The sequence below is a fragment of the Magallana gigas genome, chromosome 3, assembly GCF_963853765.1.
Source record: "Magallana gigas chromosome 3, xbMagGiga1.1, whole genome shotgun sequence".
Classification (NCBI taxonomy): domain Eukaryota; kingdom Metazoa; phylum Mollusca; class Bivalvia; order Ostreida; family Ostreidae; genus Magallana; species Magallana gigas.
This window is the reverse complement of record NC_088855.1, coordinates 28,945,248-28,972,740: the sequence shown is the minus strand read 5'-3', so window position 1 is coordinate 28,972,740 and position 27,493 is coordinate 28,945,248. Positions and strand designations below refer to the sequence as shown.

General features: G+C 30.7%; 1 protein-coding gene across 2 annotated transcripts; it reads right to left on the bottom strand.

The window, feature by feature from the left end:
* Window positions 1–1,928: 1,928 nt before the first annotated feature.
* LOC105321840 (uncharacterized) lies at window positions 1,929–22,216 on the bottom strand. 2 transcript variants are annotated; one of them, XM_034483174.2, is made up of 11 exons: window positions 22,127–22,216; window positions 17,570–17,645; window positions 12,874–12,994; window positions 12,070–12,618; window positions 11,351–11,617; window positions 9,025–10,668; window positions 4,183–4,338; window positions 3,344–3,690; window positions 2,949–3,039; window positions 2,299–2,381; window positions 1,929–2,051 (listed from the first exon to the last, which is right to left on the bottom strand). In XM_034483174.2, exons 3-11 carry the CDS (start codon window positions 12,920–12,922, stop codon window positions 2,007–2,009), a joined length of 3,231 nt encoding a protein of 1,076 aa, XP_034339065.2. In that variant the 5' UTR covers window positions 12,923–12,994; window positions 17,570–17,645; window positions 22,127–22,216; the 3' UTR covers window positions 1,929–2,006. The 2 variants fall into 2 exon arrangements, with proteins under 2 accessions (XP_034339065.2, XP_065935226.1); XM_066079154.1 differs by lacking the exons at window positions 17,570–17,645; window positions 22,127–22,216 and having other exon boundaries at window positions 12,874–13,140.
* Window positions 22,217–27,493: the final 5,277 nt, after the last annotated feature.

The window sequence follows — 27,493 nt, the reverse complement described above, 5'->3', positions numbered from 1 at the left end:
CAAAAATAAATTACATTGTTTTTTTTACATACGGCATTGTTGTCGCTACATGTGAATGTAACCTTTATATTCCAAGAATTATATTTAATCTGAAATATTAATTGGATTGACAATTCTAGGGATAATGTGAATATAATTCTCGATATTCCAATTAGAAAACAAGTTATACACTGATATATTAAGTATCATAGCCTACCATTTTACATCGATCTTTAAAAAGGTGCAATATGACCCAAGGGGCTGCATGGCTATAAAACTTTTTATTCTTCCATGGATGACATGATAAGAAAGTTGAGTTACCTGGATAATCCAAGGCATACTTCTCGAAGATATTGTCCCTTGGGATTAATGTTTGTAAATTTTTAAAGCATTGTTATTTTTTTTTAATTTATATACTTTATCAACGAATGGAATTTATTACGTAATGCTAATATTTAATTTTTGTATATGCGTTAACAAAACATAGTGATATGGGTCTCTTGCGTGTGTGTGTATTTTTTTTTTTATATTCAAAGCTATACAATGCTACAAAACGCCTCCGATATTTGAATGACAATGCAGTTCTTCATTTATGACAATTTTAGTATCATTATAAAAGGGATTATTTCATTAGTGACACATCTGTATTATATTAGCTTCAAACATACATTTATCATTTTGTATTTCTTTTCACTGTATAGCTTGGATGTTTTTGATTGATTTATTCACCGTCACAAAATGTGAAATTATTTTACTCGTAAATGATTTATGAAACCAAAACTGCTTATTAAGAAACTTAACCACACATTAAATACTTATCAATTCATAAATAATCAGTTCATTCAATAAACAAAATTTTATTACACAAATGAAGTTAACATAAAAAGTATATTGTTAATCTATCAACTTTTAATATTATTACATTTTATTTTTGTCTCGGTGTTTCCTATTTCCTTCTCTCGAGATCAGGAGAGAGAGAGAGAGAGAGAGAGAGAGAGAGAGAGAGAGAGAGAGAGAGAGAGAGAGAGAGAGAGAGCCTTCAGTCTTATTGAAAATAGCCTGGTAATACCGCTCCTCTTCGATACACAATACAATTACATCGTTTTATGTAATTACAATAATTTTTATTAGACTGTCACGAGCAGTTTTGTTATTTTCAAGTTATCGTAAAGAAAAAACAGTCTCAAAAATGTATTAATTTAGATATCAAATATTAACAAATTTAAAAAAAAACAACTTTCGCAATTTCTATACACGTCTTTAATTTTTGTTTAAACTGAATGACGCTTCTATTTTCAACACAATTGAAATTCACTTTGTCATTTCGGTTAACATACTTATATTAGGTTCTTGGAACTCGCAATTAATATGGCTTCATGCCACATCTTTGAAACGAAGACATATTTTTGCACGTAAAATGTTTCCCGCAGAATTATCATTCAATCGATTTTTGATATGCTCGATTTATATACATGTAATGTTCATTTCCTTATAAAATATCTTTCACTAATTGATATTCATTACTTTTTTAGTGGATTTCAATATGTGACGTCACATCCTTTGACAGTTCGGTACATTGACTGATCGGTTTTCTCATGACAAAAATACATGTATAACAAAAACATTTGTCGCTTCAACATTGCAACCCTACAATCATATCTATTAAAGGAGTTTGGTAATTCCAAAGAAAGTTGATTTCTGGAAAAACATTTTAGCTTTTAAATTCGGTGGTGGTGGGGGTTCTGAAGATTTTATCGGAAATAATATTATGCATTGGAATCGATTATCCTTTATTCATTCAGATTATTCAAAGCACGTCAATCATATTGAACTCTTTAAACGTACAATTTTTATATTATGGTGCTGAAAATAATTATGATAGGAAATTGATATTTACAGAATGCATTATCTGTTCATAACAATGACACATTATTATCATTTCAAAGCAGTTTAATCAAAATTACATATTTTTTCTTTGCAGTTTCGTTTATGTAAAATGAAATAATCAAATACACTTGAACAATATCTCAGAGACTCCCCCATACTTTTGGCACACAAAATAGAAGCTCCATCTGAAATATTGAAAAAGAATATAAAACTTTATAAAAACAAACTGAAATAAACAGATCTCTCTCCCTCTTTCTTTCTCTCTCTCTCACATAAGTATATACGTATTTTTTAAAATGAAAAAAATCATTCACATTTTACATATCTCCCCCCCCCCCTAAATAAAAGATAATCTAATCAATCTGAATACAAAAGTTAAAAAAACAAAAAAAACAACAACAAAACCCCCAATAATTTCACAGTTTTACTTACATTATCGATTGAACCTTGGAATCCGTAATCTGCCCTGTCACACCGACCTATACACAAAGGACTTAGTCGCTCTTCTACATTTCCTGTATTAAAGAGAGTAAACTATTCGATTATATCCTTTTTAAAAATTTAAATAACAGAAATAACTTTTGGAAAGAAACCCAGCTGAATAGGCACATTTTTGTCTATATTTTTTACTTCTTTGTTGTGTCACAACGAACTTGCTGATTGTCAAAACCTCAAGATTCTTAACGTCAATGTCATGGTATACAAAAAAAATTTCGAAATCTAGCTGGTCATGTCACCAAAAAGGTATGACTCTGGTATAAGGGATGAATCAGACGCATATTTTATGCATCTTTAAGTATACGCAAGGATACGAAAGGTTGTATCCAAATATGGGACTAAAAGTTGTGAAGTATTTTTTTTTAGTATGTGACCATATCAATTGACACATTCTACTAGTTAAAAAGTAGGTCGCCAGGTTACTGGGTCGACAATAAACTATTTTCGAGGTTTGAAAAATATTGAATAAGCGATTTATTTTTTTTTATCTCAAATATTTTCTGGGAGGGATGGGGGAGGGTGGATGCAACTCTGGTTTTGAGACATTTGTTCTTGGTTTGTTTAGTAAACTTAAGATGAATTACCGATAAGAGGAACAACTTTCTTTTGTCCGTTCAAAATTGCTTTAAATTCACTTCCATCGTAAATCATAACCATATCGTTCCAATGAAACATCTGCAAATACAAAAAAAATTAATAGATGCAGTGTATATACCTCACAGCGAATGAACCTGAATTGGTTCACTTTAACCACATATTTTGCGTTCATAAATAAAGCAGAACAAAATGCAAAATCCGGTATCTTGTCTTTTTATAGAAAAAGAGTTTGATGGATAAGAAAATCTGGAGGTGTTGAATAATGGAGTAGAAGGATCACTGAAATCCTAAGAGCGTTAATTAGGGTTTGATATATGTCTTTTCAATACCTGTCAAATCTTCAATTGAAAATAAAATATTAATGGTATACATTATGACACACCTTGAAATGTATTTTGATGTCTGCAGTACCGTTACTGGTTGTAATTGACATGACAACCTCGCGAGATTTGGTGTCAATCATTGCTCCGTATGACATCGTGGTATTTTTCTTGCAGTTGCCTACAAGAAGTTGCTTTTGCTGATAAAAGTGCGTGGGTTTGAATCTCATCTTCAGCATCAGTTGGTTCCCGATATAACCACCGCTGAACCGCCACACACGCAGTTCGCCGTCGCCATTAAATATGGCGCTGTTATTTCGAAGCGAGACTCGGTTGACGGCGACTGTACTTTTACCAGACATATCGCTGAAGTCGGAGTCAAACGTTAGATGTAGCTCTGGAGTGCAATCTGAAGGTGAAAAACATACAATGAACTCTTTGTTGATTGCAGCAATCACTAAAACGGATAATTAGAGTGATTTAGTATGAATTCTGAACTTTAGCAATCTGTCTTGACATAATTACAAAGATGATAGCTGTTGATTATCATGCAATTATTTTCTACGTAAAAATAGAACAAAACTATCTAATAGTATGCTCAACAACGTTTATAATTTTGTTGTGAACAGCTTTATATACATATGAATTACATTTTTTATGTTCAAATTATGGAATGTCACATTTTGCATTACTAATAAAGAGACCAACAGAATAGAATACATTTCATTTCAAAGACAAATGTTTTTAAGCACTCTTTAAGGTTAATCTCACAATGAATCACCAAGCTTGTGAAAATCTATGTATATATAGAAATGGTTATTTTTGTAAGTAAAGTATTTAAGCTTTTTCCACATAATAATTAAGTATGTTCATAATATTACAAATGAACGTTTATAATTACCGAATTGTTCTAAAACTGGAAACGATTTGGTACAGCCGCATGTTTCTGAAACAAAAATGGTTCCAGGTGGACAAGGTCGAATTTCTATTCGGGACATTAGACTCTCAACGTAAAACCTGGAATCGCCTGGATATATTTCTTTTGTACAATTTTGATCTAGAATTTGCAGAAAAGATGTGTTAATACTAGAAATGATTACTTGTGCAATAGGAATTATCATATTTTTTTACATGCATATATGAAAAAAATATTTGTTTTACTAAAAAACAATAGAATATATTGCAAGAACATTATTTCTTTGATTTAGAAGTATAAAAGAAAGAAATCATTATTCTTCTCTTCTTAATCTTCTCATGCGCATACTTTTGCAAAGCATTGAAAGCAAAGATGATAAAGTTTTCTCAGCAGTTTGAAGGTCAAACACATTTTAAATCATATCAGGAAATATAACATCTTGGTACAAAATAATAATGATAAAATAAATTTATCCTACTTCTATTCTATTTTAATTTTCGGTCACTCGCTTTCAGTTATAAAGTTGTTATTGTATATTTGATTAAATTTTCTTGCGTCTTTCAAATAGGAAAACCATTTTACGCCCAAATTTCTCCGAACAATCTATCAGCCAACTTGGTTTTTCAGGTTCAAGATTTCTTTGTGAAATAAGTATTTAGGGGAACAAATGACAATCCTGGTGACTTTGATTGATATTAGTATATGTGGTTAGTTTTAACTTGTTAGATAATTAAAATTGACGTCTCTGTACGAACTTGAACATAATAAAGGCACATCTGTTATTAGTTATTAATCTTTAATGCCATAGTTGGCATGAACTAATTTAAAGAAACTCACATTCATATTATTTGAATTAATTGCATTAATTTTGTGTAACGCATAAGAACGACCCAATTTTTAACTTTTCAGGAGTGTTGTATAATATCCTCTTATAAACTTAATTCTGTAACTAAAATCTTGAATTATATTTGTAAATCAAAGTTTGGTATATTCTTATATTGGTTGGTAAAAATCTGAGAGAGAGAGAGAGAGAGAGCATGCATTTTACAGAAGGCTATACGAGTATATTAGATTAAACAGTAGTAGCAACGTATGACTTATTTGCATTTTATTACTTTTAAATTACTAAATCATTTCATTTGCATTTGCTATTTCGATAGTTTTAGAAGTGCAGCTTTTATTTTTGATATCATTTATTATTAAGAAGTAGAACGGCTCTACTTATACTATGAACTCGCAATAATTCAGTTCGTTTTTTTTTTATTAAAGCTCCCAGCGCTAAATTAGCAGGAGATGCCAGTATCCAATGTACGTTGATGCTAGCATTAAGGTGGAATAACACACCTGGAAAAAGTCACTCAAATTAACTGTAAATTATTTGATTATGAAAGATATAATGATAAATAAACTATACATATGTCAAGTAAGCGAAATTGGGGATAAAAAATAAGCGACAAAAATGGAAATTGGGGATAAAAAATGAATATTTTAAAAAATCAATTCAGTAACAACAAAAGCCCCTGCGCGATTCGAACTCGGTATGTACTGATCACAAGCCCGACACTTTTTTTTTTTTTTTTATCTTTTTAAGCCCGACACTTTATCCAATTGGCCATGAGGTAAGTTATATGTTGCTATCGATAAAATCCTTTTAATAAAACAAAATGTCGCTTCGATCAGAGGTCAGCCATTTTATGACGATGTGTTATTCCACCTTAATTCAAACCTATACATTGTCGGTTGATTTGCTATTTCAAATATTTCAATTACAATTACATATTGCTGTGGGTAGGGTATGTAAGGACAATGATCTTTAGGTATCCCATTAGTCACCTTTTAAGCCTACAAAGCATGCCATAGTTATTTTTTTAAAAGAATAAATAATAGCGTATTCATTTTACCAACATACATGTAATCTTCGTTTTTGCAGCATGTCTAATAAGTAAATATATAAGAAACTATTTGACTTTGTATCAGCAAGTTGATATACTTTTATCATAAAACTTTACAATTATATAAACAAGTACCAGAATAGACAATTTAAGCCAAATTTTGCAAGAGCTTTGCCTTTAAAGCCATCATCAACGCATTCAGTAATAGTTTTTCAACTAGTTTTAAACAGAACATGCAGCTTTCAATTGGAAACTTGCATATATACGAGGGTCAATAAAAAATACGAAGACAATGTGGCTGTCTATCATATATTTTTCATGAAAGTCATACTTAACAGATTAATTTGTTTTAGTCCATTTGATGAAACGGTATTTTTGTTACCTCTTTTTAAAAACATGTTTTGTCACCACGGCGAACGGTAACGTTCAAAACATGACGTCATGATTAATCACGCACAGTTTATAAATATACCCCATCTTTATGTCACGCTTAGTCTCTTGTGCATTTCTCCCTACAAATTAAAATGACACTGAACCACTAAACATCTTATTTGCACACATTTGTTTTAGAATTATAAGTTAGTTCTTCAAAGTTTTCATTTTCTAACCATGTATCTCTTAGTTTACAGTAAGGGTAACCCTGAACGTCGGTTGACGTTACTTATATTTGGACCAAATATTTACAGGTATTCTACTCTCTTTCGGACAGTTTGATATTCAAAATACAAATACCACCACACCCACAAAATTTATTACAGCTAAACACAGACTTGCAAATAATTGTTGACTTATATTTTGCACCACTGAGCATTTTCACAGCCTGTATCGGCTTTTTGTGATATTTTTCACAATATGGTATAAACTGCGAATAAACAAATATTTTTATCTCCTAATTACGACATAATTATATCGTAATTACGAGATAAAACATATTTTTAGATATAGGACTATACGTCCTTCGTAAATTGGAGTTTCAAATGTTTTGTCTATCTATTAAAAACAAAAACATTTTTTTGTTTATCTTTGTAGCTCGGTGGAAATCGTAGATCGAATGCCAAGTATTTTGTCCTCATAAATTGCAATGAATGTTCCCAATATTGCTGATTTTTCCATTGTTTTTAATTTTGTAAACATCATAAAAAATATGTCTTTTAAGATTCGACTTATTTGAGACCTATGTCAAAAGGTTATGAGGAAATATTGGTAAATTATCCGTAAATCATAGATACTATTTTTAAGCGAATACCAAACGTTTCTTTTGTGACCTCGTGTTATAAGTTTTACTATTGAAACGATGAAATAAAAACTCTTAAGCCAAGATCTAACTAGAGGTACTGTGAGCAATTCACAATTGATACCCCCCGCTAAGATAAAAATAATAATGCGTGTATTTTTCCAATTATAGAAAATATTGGATAAATCTATTTCACCGTCCATTTTCTATTAATAACAACTGCTCTATTATTTTTAAAACTGTTGGTCATACAAATGTAAGCAATATTTGTGTGAAGTAAGAACATTCAATGCTTCTCCATAAGAAAGATAATGACCGGACACGAATTTTGCACTTTTTCTAGGAGTGACCTTGACCTTGCCCAAATGACCTTGGGTCAAAGTCATGACACACTCTTAGGTCATAAGCAATCTTTGTGTGAAGTAAGAACTTCCAATAACTCTCCATAAGAAAGATATGGACCGGACACGAATTTTTGCAATTTTCTGCAAGTGACCTTGACCTTGCCCAAATGACCTTGGGTCAAGGTCATGACCTACTCTTAGGTCATAAGCAATCTTTGTGTGAAGTAAGAACTTCCAATAGCTCTTCATAAGAAAGATATAGACCGGACAGGAATTTTGTATTTTTCTGCCAGTGACCTTGACCTTGCCCTAATGACCTTGGGTCAAGGTCATGACACACCATTAGGTCATAAGCAATCTTTGTTTGAAGTAAGAACTTCCAATGTTTCTCCATAAGAACGATATGGACCGGACACGATTGCACAGCCAGACGGACAGACGGACAAGGTGATTCCTATATACTCCCACAAACTTCGTTTGCGGGGGGTATAAATATAGTATAAGCCATACACAAGACCTTGGGGTTACTTATTCATACCACGTATGACTAACGTATTTTCGAGAGACAAAATATTCCAAAACTTTCAAAAATAGACGAATTCTATACATTAGCCCCATTTTATCCTATTACGCAAGAGAGATTGGTATACCTGAACTGAACAGCTTTTGAATCGTTTAATTCAATAAAGGGCTACTTAAAGGTTTGTATTATATATCTTGTTCATAAGTGCAATTTTAATGATTTATAATTTTAGTAATTGTCATAAGCATTATACGTTTGTTTTAAAGTGAGCAATGATTCATATTTTGTACGCATTATAAAAAATGACCGCATTGAAGATAAATATATTTTAGTATTTTTTAACCAAATTATTTTTTTTTCGTATTCGTAATGCAAATTATGCTTAAATTCTGTTCATGCGGAAAAGCGTAACTCCACTTGCACCTAATGAAAAGGGCAATCAAGTATTGGTTGTATTAGTCTTCTAGTCAGTATGTTAAATATTCAACGAATAAAAAAAATACTTGAAAAACATTCCAATCCAGTGGGTTGAATCAACTCGGAGGAGAAATAGCATAAGTTTTCTTTTATTTTCTTATCCTTGATATATTTTCCATAATATATCCAGTTCAAATAAATAAGTTCAATAAGTATATAACATGAAAATTCAAAATAACATTTTCAACAACAACAAAAAAACAACAACAAAAGATACCAATTTTAAAGCGAGTGACCGATATCTTTCTATAACATGTCGATAAAGTAAAAAAAAATTAGTTATTTTTTTTACTTATCGTGAAAGTAGGTTGTAGTTTTATAATACGAAAAATAAAGGTAGAGGCAATTAAAAATTACCCCTAAAATTAAATTCCACATGTCTTTGACTTTGGCGATATGGAGGCAAAGGAAGGTTTTGCGAGTAATTTTCGGACTCCTCATCCCAAGGAGATGGCCGATAAGACGCCGGAGCAGCTGCCGGGCGATAGAAATGTACGTTTGTCTCTGGGTGGTAGTACCCTTCAGCATTGTTTTGGGGCAACGCTGGAACCAACGGTGAGTTCTTTATATTTCTAGCACGTGGCGCTGCATCATTATCCAACGAAATTCCCAACATCGCCAACAAGTTTGGCGGAAAAGTTTGTGAGTTTCTCGTGGTAAGTTGTTCAGAATCAAACATGGCTGGTTGCGTGGATGATTCTGTGATGGACGGAATGAGTTGGTCGTATTTTTGTTCGGTCAAATAAAATGGCTGTTTGTGCCGTCTGCTAGACGTTGCGACTGGAGTCGTGGGAGTCATCATGTCTGTAGTCTGGAGATCATTCCTGTACGGAGCATAAAGAGACCCCGCAGAAAACAGTTTAGAACCATCAAAAGAATAAGGCGATTTTGTAGTTTCTAAGGGCCTTGAATTAGGATTCATAAGTCTTTGAAAATGTTCTTTATACGAAATGGAATTCACACCATTTTCGATATAGAACTCATTTGATGGACTGTATAGATTACTGGTTATTTGAGGTTTCTCATGAACAATTTTGCTTGGACTGAGCCCGTTTTGTGACAAACGACCACCTTTAATGTCATATTTCATGGAAGACGATTGAAGAGTATTCCCAATAGAGAAAACATTACTGTCCATGGTTCCACTTAAGGTAAAAACAGGTCGTCGACCGGATGAAAGGTTGTCGGTAAATACTGAACGATCAGCATTTGGATTGTGTTTACTGTGGTCTAATAATTTATAGTCTGTCCTGGCAGTGGTAGTTTCGTCCTTTTCAGGTAAAATACTATTTCTGTAAACTGGATTTTTTGGGGTCAATACATATTTTGGCAATTTGCTTTCTAATGAATGATTGTTTTGAGTTTGAAGAGATTTTCTCTCATTTCGATTCTTACTGGGGGTTTCTGTGGTATATATGACATTGCTGTCCTGTTGTACAAAAGAAGGAGAAGTGTAACTGATCGTGGACGTCTCTTTCTTTAGTTGTTTATATGTTTTTGAATGCGGAGATGTTCTTTCTTTTACAACTCGTGTATTAGACCTCGCAATGTTTCTTGAAGCAGTTTTGTTTTGAGTCTGTCTATAGGAATCATCGTTGCTACTTTCTTTATGTGTGATCATATGGCTATGTCTTCGCCTAACTGCATACTGTTGCTTTATCTTATTATATGGTTCCTTTTTCTCTGTCTTCTTCATTCTTAAATCTATACGTTTGTTACTTGTTAATAAAGTGTTTGATTTGGAGTATTTTCTGGATGATTGATCTGGATTTTTACGGCTGCCTCCTCCTAATTTCTTTAAAAAGTCTTTGAAATCTTTTACGCCTTTTGCCATCCAATGCAACGATGTTTTGTCATCCAGGGGCTTGTCTGTCTTTGATGTCCATGGTTTTTCCTTAGGAAACGTTTTAATCATAGGTGTTGATGTTTGCACCCATATTTCATTGTTGATTATGATTCCCGATACTTTTTTATTTGTATTTGGAGTTGATGAGACAAAATCTGAAATGCAACAAGAACAGATTTTAAAATTGTTAAAAGCAAAAGAGCAAACTAGATTTATGCTAACATATAAATCCAGAATCTATTAAATCCCAAGGTTGAAAGGTGGCTTCTTGTATATACTTGTAATTTACAATTTGTAAATGTGGATAAATGATATAATAAACAATCAAAGTAAAACAATCACCACTTTCAAATGGTTCTTTCTGAGTAAACGATAACACTAAATAAACTTGAAGGTAAAGCAAATCACAACCGTTGTGGTTTAAGTTACAGCTAAAAAAATCACGCTTTATTCATTAATTGTGAAGATGATTTCTGATAATTGCATATTGCTTATTCAGGTTCGCTTATTTTCAAAACCACGTAGGTCAAAGTTCTAATAATATTTATTCTGATAGCTTGTAAAATGTCATGTTAAATTGATATACCAGTATCCAACTTCCATGTTATTCAAGAACCGGGAAGATTTCAACAAATCAATATTCTTATTTGCATTTTCAGGTTGAATACTAAAACAATTTTTCAAATCTAGACTTTTTCATGTTAACTAGTTGAAGAAATTTGATCACACGCCTGTCTTTTAACTGCAAAATAGGTCCTCAAGAATTAACATTTAGTAGCAAATACATACATTCAAGCAATTCGAGGAAGATTGTAAGCGCTGTAAGCATGTAATTACCATATTGGGTTTTGTCTTTAGAATCTTTCATATCCAGCAATGAGTAACTGATGAAGTAAGGCCTCATGGCCGGCTGTTTTTCGACCATTTCTCTCAATAACGGAACTTCAATCTGCAACCCCTTCTCATTTGTTTGAGAAGACCCATCTTTTTGAATAAAGAACCGTTGTTTTCCATCTTTGTAGGAATGTACAGTGACAATAGAATTCTGCAACCTTGTTTGCGGTTCAGGTTGTGGCAAAGAGGTTGTTTCATAGATTTGTGACCCTGAAAAGATATAAAAAGAATGCTCTAAATACGATATTCATGATTACAATACAAATGATGTCTACACATATCTAAGCATGTTTAGAACATTTTTTCCACAATTTTCAACTCAACGTGACTAGAGTTCCGAGTTTGTTAATTTAAATATGTATTCAATTCTTGTAAGATTAAATTTACGCAGGTAATTCAACCAGGAAAATGCGTTGAAGTCATTTGTCGGCCATTAAATTCAATTATTTACCCTGCATGTTAGACGCTAATTGACATTTTTAATTTAATTACCAACGTTATGTTTGTGTTAAAGACAAATGAACTCTGTGTGTAAACTTTTTTTTCATATATAAGAAACATTATACACAATCTGATGATTAATCTATTTCTGATCAAAAAATAATAAATGAAAATATATGATAGACCATGAATTACAATGTTCAAAGTCTTTGTTCACTTACCCCGACAAACGGAATTGTAAATATCTTTGGACAATCGGTAAAGGTCACTGAAATTGTTTATTCTATGAATTGGATTTGCAAACGTTAGAAGGTCTCTGAGATCACTTTCCTGGACCCCTTGCCCCACTCCGACAGGGAGAACTGTTACTCCCGCTTTTCTTAAGTACCCCACTTCTCGCATCACAGCGTGTCTATTATGCAATTTGTCACTTATTATCACAATTGCTATCTGTTTACTTCCATCACGAAAGTTTTTCGAAAACTCTTTTCGAACTTCAGTTAAAGCACGGAAAAGCAAAGGTCGTCCTCCTCCTTGCTTTAATTGAGTAACTTCATTCACAAATTGATTGTTTTCTATATTTGGGACTATGCTTATTTTGCTGGTCACTTGGGATCCATATAGAATGACTCCAAACCTTACGTGGTTTGGCGATACATTGTACTGTGTAGGTATCGATGCCACGAAAGTGACTTCATGGAGAAAGTCGACTGTGGATACGTTCTCTGAACCGTCTATAACAAACATCACATCAGCAACTTCACTACAACCTACAAACAATGGAAAGATTACACATAATAATTTTGATGACGAGAAAAAGATTCAGTAAAAAAACTTAATCTAAACCTGTTCACTGAATCGATTAATGAATACATAAAGATTCAGTAAAATATTAAAGCCGTTCACTGAATTGATTTAAAAATACAAAAGATGCAAAGATTCAGTGAAATAACTTTTCAATATTTTTTCCAACAATCAGCTTTTATTTCATAAAACTGTTGATAAGATAGAAATTGCTCACTCACCTAAACACATTGAAGCCAATGAAAACCAATAAATAGGTATAAACTTCATGTTTTATTTTTGGATTTATCATCTCATATCACAGTTGCATATCTGCATCGACATCATCTTCATAGAGCTTTTCTACAACCATTTTCAAGTTAAACAAAATATCACAGTTATAATTCATTGTCTTGCTGTGCATGTACAAAACAAATAAGAAGTCCAACCCAGCTGTGAGATCTGCACAGCTTGACAAACGCTATCACAATACGTCTAAATCTAAATAACGACACTGGTAACTCCAGCCCTCATTTGCATGCACACTGTCAAACACAATCAAAACCTGTGGTAACTGTTTTATTATGCGGAGGGTTATTTGAATACCTCCAAGTCTATATCAGCCTTGATTTATTAACTCTCTCTTTCGGTGACAGCCAAAATAAGTTTTATGATCCCTAAGAAACCACCAATTAAAAACTCATTGTTACAATTCTTATGTGAAGAGAGGCAAAGGTGGGGGAATGAATTATTACGAAGAAAAACTAACGCCTTCAGCATAGCTGAATCCAGTCTCTGTTAAGTTCTGTGATATTATCTTGATTGTAGATAAACACTAATGATATGGTAAGATGAGCTGCTTACATTATTTTGTGGATTTACATGTAATCTTGGTAGACTTCAGGATTTTGTCAGAACTGACATTTATTATGAAACATTTTAAAGAAAATTACAATGATATTCTTTCATCAACCAATAAATGGGCTGAAGTATCCTAATAATAATAATTCTATTATTATAAAACTATTAAACTTCACGAAGATTTTAATTTTCCTCGAATATATTAATTAATTTTTCTCTAGAATCATATGTTTATCCACGTGATATAAGTAACAATATTTTATCAACCTGATAAAGAGTATCTCCTGTTTCAGTCAAACAAATTATTAAATACTCAGTAACATCATTGCTCATCATATCTATGTACTTAGTTTGTCTGATAGATTATTAAAATTGCATCAATTTTACATTTTTCTAACCTAAATCAAATTCATCAAGGAATCAACCCATTCTTCAACGAACTACATGGTCAAGATGAACATTTTCGTTTCAGACGATAAGCTAAAAATGATTAACAGTTAACGAGGAAATACCAACGGTCGACCGGTGATAGCCTTAGGTCACCAAGGTAACCGGGGTGATCTAAAACGAAGTTATGTAATAATACATAGCAAAATTTGACTTTATTGCTTTACAATTCTTGAAATGGTTGCCTTTTTTAAAGAAGAAACTGGCATTAATTTATTTTAGGTTTTTTTTCTATCAAATATTCTTTGAAAGGTCGTCTACTCCTGACCTTGAAATCATATAAAAGAGTTTATATTGATTGGTCTGAAACACGCTGTATTTTGTAGTTGTTGGTTGATTACATTCTTTTCCGTGTTTGAATTAACATCAAATTTAACGCTTTAACCGCACATTTTCATTTTCAAGATGTCACGAATATGGGAAAAAGAAACCAGTGATACGCAAAAAGGAAGCAAAACAATGAATACTCATAAAACACACAAAGTACTTACTTCTATTTTTCCTAATTAAAGTGATCGACAGCTAATATCAAGTGAAGGGTATTCTTATATGTAGGCTTGTAAGGGAATAAAACAAAAACAGAATTCTCCCTCTATTGATATGTAACATGACCAAAAAAGGCATAGGATGCCAACTTAAATCCAAAACTTACAACACGTTATATCCAAGATGTTTTGGATGCATTTTTGATTTTAACCTCAAACAAAACAGCATTATGGATGGAATTTATGGTCTTCAACAAAGAGAGACAACTGCAATGTATCGTGTGAAACCAAACAATGGAAACACGACAAAAAACTTATGTTTAGTGTTTCATTGCAAAACGTCAAAAAAATGTAATGGGGGCGTATGCAGATGGTAAATGAATTTCGGAAAAGTGCAATTTGTTGCAAAAAACCCCCCATCATGATATAAACAAACTAGCAAAACCCGAATAACAGATCCAGGAAGTAGATCTTTTAATGGGTCTGAATGACAACAACCCTTTCACAAACAATAAAATTTCCAAAATAAATATAAATTATATAAAGCGGTTCCAACAACAGACTTTGAAATACGTCATATATCCAATTTTGCATTAGTATACATCAATCTTAATTAAATCAACTCGCTTTGTTTTAACCACATCCTAGGAATCTGTTTATTAACGATTTTAACAATGCCAACATCCGAATAATTCTAAAAAGAAAATTTATTTTACTTGAACTTCCGACAAATTAAAAAAGATTTATGCATAAATGTTTTTATTATTTGCCTATAAGAAAATATTTTTGATTGATACGGAAAGCACTCTGAGCATTGACATGATAGCCAATGACAAGCGAGGCATTTAATCAAAGAAAGAGTTGGAAAAAATTAAGTCGGTATATTTTTGCATTGTTTAAAGAAAATCTGTTACAAGGTAAACGTCTTGTTAATGTCGTAATGAAGAGAAAGGTGTCGTGATCCTTTTGACAATTGATGTGGTGCCAAAACATTTTGAAAAATAAAGTTTAAAGTACAGATTTTTTTTTCGATTCAAAACATTGATTGATTGCTGGTTATGTTTTGTTTTTAAATGTAACCAAATTTCAAATTTTCATTTTTTAATAATTTGAAGAACGCATGTCTTAAGATTTAATTATGAATTCGATAAATTTTTATAATAAACGTGCCTGCTGTCTATAAAAAGGACAAATTATCTAATAGTCGTATTTACATTGAAAAGAAAGACAAAAAAACCGATATATTTTCTTGTTGACCCAAATTTTGCTGTACGTTCGGTGTTTAAAAAACGTGTTTGGAAAATTTTAGAATGATACATGTACATGTGTGATATTTATTTTTCTATGTCTTATGCTTTTAACATTCCAAAAAGAAAGTTTGTGAAGGTTTTTACATATACTGTATTGAATACTATTGATACAACATTAAGCGGTATCAGTTAATACAGCAATTATGGTATAAAAATAACATTTAAATATCGTTAACTTTTCATAAAATGCTAGTATTTGCTTTAAATGTAGCAAACATAACAGTGTTGCAAGGTAATATATTCATAGTTTACGCACCGAGTCAGAAGTATGCAATCAGTTACCTTCAATGGATGGCAAAGCATTTGTTATATACACTGTAACAGCGTTGTAGAAAGGCATTATTCATGTAACGGAGAGCATTAAAATTTGTTTGGACAAATTTCGTATTTCATGAAACATATGTGCTATTTGTTCGAAGAAGCCATTTATTTGGAACGAAATCTTTATTTACTTTTACATAGAAACTTCAGAGAGAGAGAGAGAGAGAGAGAGAGAGAGAGAGAGAGAGAGAGAGAGAGAGAGATGTATCAGTACAATATTATCACCCTTTAAATACCATCACGTATAGTTTAAGTAAGTATATCTTGCTACCTTCATTGTAAAATCATGTTCTGTTCTGTCATCAGCTTTGTATACTATAAATACTTTGTATACTATAAACTAATAAACATTTATGTACACTGATTTATGATACTGACTTGGTGGATTTTAAGCATGAATTTTATTTTGCTGGATTCTTTTGATAATGTCATATCAACAATAAGATAAAAAGCGAGAGATCGTCTTATTGATATTCGGATAGAAAGTTGATGTTTTAAAGGACACTTCTTACTTCTTTTTTTTTCATCCACGATTTAATTCAACAGGAGTGATCTGTCCTTAGTCATGTGAAATGATATAAACTGTAGCCAGCCAGAATATGGTAAAAGTTAGATGTAACAGAAGTAGTCTAAATCTTACATTAGACAAAAATATACGCTATTTAAAGGTATTTTTGTTAACAATAACATGCATGATGATTTATGTATTGCCTAGTCATCATTGGCTTTCTTGCGTTATTTGCACATTATTACAAGACATAATACATGGATGATACATTAATTTGTAATTTTGTAAGTTTTCTTTTCAGGAATAAACTTTTTAATCAATCCGGTGTAGTTTGTTTTACTTCAGTAAAATATTGCGGAAGAAGAAATCATTCCAGGGTTCCTCAGCATTAATAAACCTTGATAACCATTGTATTGTTAAATTTAAGAGAATGACAGAATCAAACCTTCACAATCAGATTAATCATCAGATTAATCTTAAAAAATTACTTTTGAAAACAATTCGATTTGCCAATGCAAAGTACATATTTATCCGGGGAAAATAAGCATACATGTATTTGTCTAGACAAAAGGAAATTCGTCTGAACATAAAACTTGTTTGTCTGGATAAATAAGTAATTTCTCCGAACAAATAACTAATTTTATTCTAAGTACATGTCCTAGCTAATCTATCGAGTAAAATATCATACTCGTTATAACTACTAGCTACATGTAGCTTTCCATCACATAGCTTATTTGTCTGAGAAAAATACACACAAACAAATATATAAACTGTAAAAATATAATAACTTCATGGTTTGAACAAATAGCTTAATGTTTCAAACAAATAACTACATGGTCAAAACAAATGCGTACTTTGCAAAAAGGAATAACTTATTCGTCTGGACAATAACTTATTAGTTAGCTCAAATTTGCCTTGTTTGTTCGAACAATAAGATAGTTTTCCCTCATTAGCTATCTTCATTACGTAGCTATCTGAAAAGATGCCAGAATTTCCGTAAACTCACCACCTGGGCATTACAGCAAGACATGCTTCTTCATCACGTCTGTATGACAAATAGTCGTAATTTTCTCAGGCATGTCCTACAATTAAAACAGATGATATGTTGACACTCTGTAATTATTGTAATAATTCAAGACGGTTTAGTGTAATCATGCTTAGTGGTGATTCTTCATCATGTATATCCTGTAAAACACTTCTACAAGACACCGCAGACGAAATATGAGCATGGCACGATTCAAACCACATTTGTATTATCCTTAATTGCTCATTGGTTTTTTTCTAAACAGAAATTTTACTGCTTAAAAATATCATCATATTATATTTAATATTGAAAATAATTAAACAATGTTTAGATAATTATTTCTTTACTTTTTTCGGTTTTTTTAATACTTTATTTTATGTATGGTGATTTACGTATTATCTTTCTTTGTTCAATCTGTAAAAGTTTGATTCTTTTTTATAGGAATATATGAAATATGAGGGAAAGAAGAAAAATCAGACCACCTTGCAAAAACAACATATACGGTTAATAGAATGGATGAAAGGCAAGGCAGAGTATGAAGGTGTTTTTTTCTTCTTCGAAAATTCTGATCAAAAGATTTTTCAAGCTTTCATTGCCAAAAAATAGCCAACTAGATATAACATTTCAGTTTAAAATAATAAGTTTTTAAATTGCAAATACTTACATGCAACGAAAACTACTCCAAGTATCACGTCCACATGATATATGCTTTATATTATTTGTGTTCTAGCATACAACATTTAGAAACCTTTGACCTCTAAACGTAATTACAGGTATGATTCACAATGCTTCCTAAATTAAGATTGACATCTACCTGAGTTACATTAACATTCCGAAATAATGCAACACGATTAAGATACAAAGACAAAGATTATAAATGGGGCCACTAGATGTGATGGCCATACTCCAGAAACAAACCATGATAGATAAGTTGATTTATCAAATACAGCAATGACATTCTTCAACCTTTTCTTAATATTTGTTGTAATAAAATTACAATTTTAAATTCACGTATGCAGATTCGTTTCCATTTATTTAAGCGACCAGTATACGCTTGCTGTATGCAATGATTTCATTGACTTTGATTTGTATTCTAATAATTTTTTAAAACTTTATTCTAAGTACATGTAAGATGTTTTGCATCTATTGTGGGTTTTTTTCTTGAATTAGAAAGTTATAATTATTTGCAACTGTTGTCTTATTTTTTTTTCTTTCTTGAATTAGAAAGTTATAATTATTTGGGGTTCGATATTAATTATCACTATATAATACACGCAACATTCCGAAAGCATTTTAAAGACATGTCTTGGCATTTGTGTTTTTGTTTAAAGAGGGATCAAAGAATAACTGATTCACTTCGCTGACTCTTATTTGTAAGTTTTACCATTATCCATTATTGTATCTAAAACAAAATATAGAAAAGCTAACATGCTCAATAGCTGTACCTATGCTATAATAATACTATGCTGAAACAAAACACTACATGGCATTTTAAATCGAAACATTATAGAAAAAGAAGGATGAATACAAAATACTCTTATTCTTTAATGAATGCAACTTGTTTTATAGAAATTCTAGAAGAAAATCATGTGTATCATACTAACACATGCACTGTAAAATTTGATGAATGTCATTTATCTTCCACAAATCAAGAAGAATCATTGTCGATAATACAGTAAGTCAAAAATAAATTGAACTATGAAATATTAGCAGCAACAGTAATCTCTTACACTTTTTACACTATCATTTTTCCTCAATTTTAAGTCGAGTTGGCAAAAAATTTTGCAGTTATCCAAATGTTGATTTCTCTTTGCTTCTCAATGTTTGAATGCTCTTAGAAAAGGATTCTCGTATAAATAACAAATTACAGAATATATCAAAACTATATTCTAATCCCAAAGGACTGGATTCAAATTTCTTAAAAGGTCAACACGTTCCGACTTTTGAAGCTATACAACTTAAGTTGCTTTTCATCCGATAAAATAAACCTATCTATATGATAAATTTGTAATCTAAATATGGAAGTCTGATTATTGTCAGTCCATTAAGGCTATTAAAATGTCAAACAATAAATAAAGCTCTCCCTCTTGTTAGCACATTTATTTTCATGTTATGCTAATCATAAGCTCAAAACCAAGTCCTGTTGAAACAAATTGCATTTAAAATCTGACAGTAATTTACTCTTGTTGAAACGTTATCTGTGCGTTAGCGTTTTGCTTTGATGTGTTAACTTTGTTTCGTAGATTCTGGGAGTTATCGTTGACATCTGATCATTAAAAAATATGTCTACTGATTATAGGTTTTTAAGTATCATATCATTAATTATTGAACAATTGAGAGAATACCTATTTAATAAATTTTATTTTTTAATTAAATTCTGTGTCCAACAAAGAAACTAGTTTTACTAATTCGTTTCCAGAGCAACACAAAGCGTCCAGCAAAATGTCAAAAACACTAAATAATGGCTTTCTACAAATTGCATAATAGTTAACATCTAATTGGTTTCTGGATTTTCCTCATTTGTTAACTTTCATTAATGTGTCTTATTCAAAAGGCGGAAATGCACCTCCATTTTAAAGTAGATTTTTAATGGGAACAACATCATTGCATTTAAAAGTTAACATGTATTAATGGCCATTTCTCCGTCTCTGTGTAAACCATTCATTGTTTGACCTTCTTTAAATGATTCTATTCGCTGATCCAGTTTCAAGTATTTAGCAAAATCTTAAGTGCAGCATGCTAAATATGACAGGGTATTTATTTAAAAACCTAAAACTGTCTTTTTAAAATTGTTTACAGAAACCATGGGCTTTGTTTTTCAGACGGTCGAACTATCATGTCAACTTAAGCTTGTAATGAGTGAGACAACCAATGAATCAACAAATTCAAACAATAACATTCACAAATCACATTGACTGAACAGTTAAATATTATTGTTTAAGGTTATTTCCAGACTATTTTATTAATGGAAATGCATTTTTTAAAAAAAGATTACAATACTGAAGGAAAATAAGTCGGCTTATTTCTATCAAAGTTGACAAACTTGGAATTAAAAGACATCTAAACATCTTGCTATGTTTTTGTTATTTTGTGTTTAATCTTAGTTTTTAGCTCGCCTGGGTTGAAGTTTCAAGTAAGCTTCTCTTATCAAAATCTGTCTGGCGTCAATAGTCGTACGCGTCTGTTTGCGTCACCGTCTTTCGCGGAGTCTGCTTTTTTTTTCTTGAGGACGATTTGACTAATATGAACCAAACTTGCTACAAAGATAACTTTCTTCAGCTGCTTTCAAGTTTGTTTAAATTCACGGTCACATCTATTTGAAGAGTTACAATATTGCTAAATAACTGAAAAGGCGTAAATTCACATGATATGCAAATACTTTAAAATTCGTAAAAACCGTGATTTTCGAACTGATAATGGCGTAAAGTAAGGTGCAGAGTTTATCAAAGACATATAACATGGGAAATTTGTACAAAAAATCTTAAGATCATCAGAGATGTACTTGATATAGTACAGCACATTCATGTTTTTAAGAGGGCTCAATTGTCGTCGCCATTTTTAGACTGTATTAATCTCCTTTAGAAGAAGAGCTCTTTATAAAGATATGGAAAATACTCAAATTTAAAAAACCAAAAATTTAAGATGTTTTTCTTTTTAAAATATTAAATTACATTTTAACAAATCGTATCTTAAAGTTTAAGGTAGATCTAATGGGTAATTTGTTGAACAGTTGTTTATTTATGTTTGCTCAAAACGTGACCTTTTAATCAATGACGAGCACCAGAAGATGAAAAAATGAATATAGTACGATTTATTGGGAAATCTATCTTTAAAATAGTTTCGAAAGACTACTTTGCTACAATTTGCTATTTTATTATGAAGGTATAATGTGGTAATGTTGATATTAATTTGTCACACTTCCTTTGGGGGTTGAGAACAAATTAAAATTAGGATCACACGAGGGTTTCCAATGTCGTTAAAAAATTGTAGAAATACAATCGCAGGATGCATTTGGGGTTAAAAATAATTAATAATCATTTAGATAAAAAGATTTATTTATTGTTAAAATCATAAATATATCCCCATGCCGAGTAAGGATGGGAGCCAAAGGGAAACGTACCTAGGAAATGGTGTTACTCATGTGAATGATATATGTATATCTTTTTTTGGCGCTAAATTGTAAACTTTACAGTGAAATTAACAAATAGACACGATAACACTAAAAAAACAGATTCAAAATTATGGAATTTCTGACGTGTAACACTTTGCGAAAACAGACAAAAGATAAATCTTCTAGATATGACAAAATAGTAGATATATCAAAGGTAAAATTAGTTTTAAAAAACACAAGAGAATTCTTAATCAATAATCAAGTTTAGAAAATTGAATCTATAAGAATAAGTACTTGTAACTAACTTAACAATTTTTTTTATAAATGTGAAAATTATACAGTTTATTATCACATTTTAGAAGAATTCTTGTTCGTCTATGAACTTGCTCGCCTTTTTGAGAAGAATTTTTGTTTATAAACTTACTTACCTTAATTTGAATCCATGTCTTGAAAACTCCAGCTTGAACACTCCAGCTAACACACTTGACCAAGAACTGACAGAAAATGACAAAAGTTTAAAATCGTAGCTAAAATCCATTAACGATGAAATAATGATCATTTGTATTCATGAGATTACGAGAAAGGGTGCAAAAAACCAAAACAACATTGTAATCTTGCAATTTGTCACAAAGACACAATGCTTATTAGAATTAAAAAGATTACGTTCTGTAAAATAAGGGTAACCTTTGGAACGTCTCTCTATTAATAATACATTATGGAGTTTTTGTACACGGTGGTGCAAGCGTGGATGATACAAATCTAATTCATTTTAAATGGTCCATTTTCTCATTGCAGGCGCATATTTTGATACGACAGTTATTAAAATATTAATCATCATAATCATTTCGTTCAAAGTTTTTTTATAAACCAAATACGATTCAAAATCGTTAATATTTTTTTTGGTAAAATTTACTATCCGTTTTCGTGTTAAGCTAAATAGGTATAATCTAACATTTTCAAATCATTTCCATTAAAAAAAATGACATCAAATGATGGTTTCCTTTTAATGTAGAAAAAGTGTTGTTGATAAACACATTTAAAAATTAGAAGAAAAGTGTCAATTCAAAATTGTACATTTCAATTATAATGTAATTATAATAATTATATGTTTTTAAAGATACTGATATGCAATTCTTTAACATTGAAGGAACAACAAAACCGTACTGGAAATTTTAACGGTTTCGAATTTTTAGAGATTTGCTAGACATTTGAATGGTTTGAAAAATATATGCAATGTAATGCACTTTGTATAAAAGTAAAATGTCAATGCATAATATCTCTGCATTTGAAGTGTTTGTCTTAAAACCTACCTTTGATACTAGATTAGCCTAAATCGATGGTGTGCAATCAACTTTTCATCCAGTTTGTATACCACTGATTTGCCAAAATGAGTGTAAATGTTTGTATTTACCGTTTTGTTTGTCTCTATTTCAATACAGCTGCGAAATATTCCAAAAGAATGTTAGAATGGTTTTAATGGTAAAATGGAATTTTAAGTGGGGACAAAAAAGTTGGAATTAATTATAAGCCATATAAAAAGCGCGTTTAGAGGACAAACGGTAAATATATGATAAAGGTGCAGATATTTTAAAACCATAGGTTAACATAATATCATTTTATGTTAAGTGTCTACATGATAATCTCACGCAATTCATTTTATTGTGTGGGTTTATACATAATGTATTATCATTTTGCCCAATTTTATGGTAAAAATGGTAATAATCTAAGGGTACCTTAGGTTTTAGCATGGGATTTAAATTATTTGATTAGTTTTGCATTATAAATAAAATCAATTTTCTGAAAGGAAAAATATATCTATGCAATTCATTCATAGATAAAAAAAAAACCCAAACAGATATGGATGTTAACAGATGGGAGAAGACGTTCTAAATATAAATATTTTGATGACAAAAGTGAACTCAGAAAATGATAGACATCATTTTGATTTCCGACTTTTATTGTTGTTCATTCTGTTTGTCTCCTTTCTGTATCAGATTGTACACTGGAACACTTAACTATGATGACATGGTCATTTTATGTCAAAACACAGATGACACTTTCCTCCTCTTCTGCAGAGAGGGCTAATTGTTTACCCTTTCTGAACTAAATCAGGATAATGAACTTTCTGTAGAATACAACTCACACTCAAAGGACATTGGGAAAACCTTTCTTATGTCTTGCTCTGTAAGGTCTTGACGCCACGTTCAAGTTAAAACAGCATTTTTGTTGTAAAAAATATTATTTTTCTTAATTTAGTTTCGTATATCCATAAGGATAATAATAACAAATATTAATAAAATTCTAACTACAATCTTTTTGAGTAAATAAAGATAATAATGAAATTCTAACTATAATCTTTCTGAGTAGATAAAATTATATCATTTCAATTTTATTGTTTCCGTTTTTCCTTACATTTCCTTAACTATATTTCAGTGGCTAAATAAAATCATATCAGTCCATTTTTATTATTGTTGGTATTTTATTACACATCTTCTAGTGAAAACTTATTTAAGTTTAATCTTTATCGACTAGATAAAATTCTATCATTCCATTTGTAGTGTAGCATTTTCTGTATTTCATTACATACCTTCCAGTAAAATTTTAACTCTGATTTTTATTGACTAGATTTAATCGTATCATTTTATTTGTAGTGTGTTTTTCCCATAAAATACATCGATAGCTAATAAATCAGCAAACAAACAAAAGGTGTAATTTGGGTTTCATAAAGTTTTGGTATAAAACTTTTAAGATATATAAAATAATGTTTGATTAGATAACATCAAAATCATAAGGTACACTTCATTGCATAATTATCAGATTTTTCTAAATTAGCGAAAGGTAAAAAGAAGTATTCTGCATTATTAATTTTTAGAAAAGATCCAATTAAAAAGCATGCCTATGTTCTATGCGCTAATGTTTGAGAACTTTTTTTTATTGTTCATCAAAATTATTTCAAAGCCATTTTTGATTCAAGAACATGAAATAATGACACAAGTTTACAATAAGATATGTTTACTCTCTTTTAAAATGTCATTAAACTTCATTTAAGTTTTAATTTTTTTCAAATTACCTATTCGTGTCATTTCATTAAAATTCTTCTTCAAACAAAATGAAATGATGATTCTGGTAATGCGCGTTCATTAGATAAGACAATGTAATGGGAATTTGATGTTAAAGATGTCGACATGCTTAGTTCCAAATAACAATAGGTTTACATTAATTTCCTGTTGAACATTGGTTTAGTAACAACATATGCAAATATTTGTGCCTTTTAAACCAATAATGAATCTCACATGACATACATTTCAAATTTTCATTAATTTCTCTTTACTTGTTAAGACAGAATTAAAAATATTTAAGAACTACATGGTTCTAAACATTATTCTGGTTTCAGTCATTTCATATTCTCGAATTAATAATTGACTTTGATATACTTTTTATCAACAATAAAAAAAATACGTTACGTTCTCGCTCATCATTGCATGTACAACATATGTAAAGACAATCACTAGCAGTTGATCAAAGTTCGCGGCTAATTAAAATTAAATATACATGTATAAGAATATTTGATGTCATTGGTTGGTGTCAATCCTTATATATATATATATATATATATATATATATATATATATATATATATATATATATATATATATGTTGCAGTAATGAGGCAGAGAATGGAGAGCAAAAATTTCAAAAGAAGACAGGGAGAATCTTGTATACAAATATAGTAATTTATCTTCAACATTTGAATCAAGTCATTTAAGGAAGGAGTCTTTTCATTATCAAACATACTTCTTATAATAAGAAATGCATGAAATTTTGACACAGTCAAACGGATCATATTACTTAATGATTCTATCAGTTTAATTAAATTTGACCTTTTTGTTTTCGGATAAAGGTCAGGTCAAGGTCACTACCTTTTTCCTCAACGTAAAGAGGGATAAAAATAAGTGTAGCTCTTTATAGTTCTGTAGACATTTGTTTAAGATTTGAAGATTCAAATCTTCAATGAAATCATAGACCATGAGAGTGTCTATCAGCTTATACTACTAAATTGGAATAAATATTTATACTAAAATTGATATTGCTTAGCCCGCATTTCCTCTAATTTTCTTAAATTTTGAAGAAATTTTGATTATTTTTTTATGCTTCCAATAATAAAATATTTCTAATTTTTATGTATTATGAAGACTTTATATAAAGATATAAATTGACAGAAAAGCTAATATATTGACCGTTTCATAAGAGAGAAAAACTGATTTTAGTGATTTTTTCACAACAATCAATGTATAGAATGGGCGCTTTAAAAAGCTTATAAAAATGTTATTTGATAGGCAAATCATATTTTAAAAACATATTCTGAAACCCAAGTATCATATTATTAGTTCACATTAGTAAAAAAAATCCAACATTATTGTTATTGTTTTTAAAATGCTAAAACAGACTCATTATATATATATAATCTGCAGCAATTCTGAATTGCGCAACATGTGATATTTTCCTACGCCAATATTACGCCCAAAATATAGTCCTTGTTCCATTCTAAACATTGATTACATTTTTCTATGCCAAGTTGTACGATAGAAAAAAAGAAAGAAAAATATACTATTTTAATTTCCTTTCATCTTGATTTAATGAACAATTAATCAAATTTACGTTTGACAAGTTGAAAACCAGAAAAGACTCCTTCCTTAAAAAAAAAATAAAACAATGCCTTACTCTAGTTTCACAAAAAAAAACGAACAACAATCAAGTGCAAATCGTGATGAGTTATGATAACAACCTTGGATTGAAATAAAACTAATAGATTTTATGTCCATGTTATTAAGAATTCAGACTAAAGGGCAAGATACGACGGCAAGCATTTTCTTGCTGAATAAAATAAAACACTGTATATTTAAAAAAAAACATTTCAATAACTTTATCTGCAATGGTAGCACATCATCATTCTTTATAAAGGTCGAGGACATAGTATGCATTATTATACATGTATTCTGTTCCTTTTAAAACAAGAATTTCAGTGTTAGATAAAAGATCAGTTTTCGCGGATGTTATTAATCTGTTACGTACTCTGTGGCGAACAATAAATAATTATTGTATATAAGCATTATGATTGATACCGTGTGCTTTGATTTCTCTGTTAATTCTTTAAGATATTTATGTAAAAATATTTTTTTTTGTTGGGCACAAACAAATGAACATAATTCAATTCATGCGACATGGACTTTTGTTAAAATCAAGATGTAAACCTGGTATTTCAAATATTCTTTACGATTTACGAACAGCTCCCTAATGAAAGTAACATTTATAGAACCATTTTAACAAGACCTTGGACTTTCGGTTGGACGTAGCTATCTATTTCTTGCGTCAAAACAAGTTAAAAATGACGCGGTTTCAAGCGAAATACACACAGATTGCGTAGTCTTAGCTGAAAAGCCAGACAAATCTTGTTGATTTCAAAGAGCCATGGCTGAGTGGCCAGCAATGAAAAAGACAATTCTACGTCACATGGCTGTTTGACACAACTACCCAAAGTCCAAGCTCTTGTTAAAATGGTTCTGATAATTAAGAAATGTATTTCTCCAGTCGTCATTCAAACGTTCAACGATGACCTACCGCAGGATGTACTTTAGCTGAATAATCGCTACCTTCATAGCAACATGAACCGCAAGCTTTTTAAAAATGCATTTTCATTACGGTTAATATGCCAGAAGAGCTAGAGGCCTAAATGACTGGAGTTCACTGAAATCTGCTGATTAATGCATAAGTTATGAAATCTAGATACATTATCA

What these genes read in the sequence shown, in the direction of transcription:
- LOC105321840 (XM_034483174.2), bottom strand. Translation starts at nt 12,922, where the DNA reads ATGAAGTTTATACCTATTTATTGGTTTTCATTGGCTTCAATGTGTTTA. An exon ending in ATTGGCTTCAATGTGTTTAG is followed by an intron (nt 12,619 to 12,873) that starts GTGAGTGAGCAA and finishes CATTGTTTGTAG; the next exon opens with GTTGTAGTGAAGTTGCTGAT. An exon ending in ACATCAAAATACATTTCAAG is followed by an intron (nt 3,040 to 3,343) that starts GTGTGTCATAAT and finishes TTGTATTTGCAG; the next exon opens with ATGTTTCATTGGAACGATAT.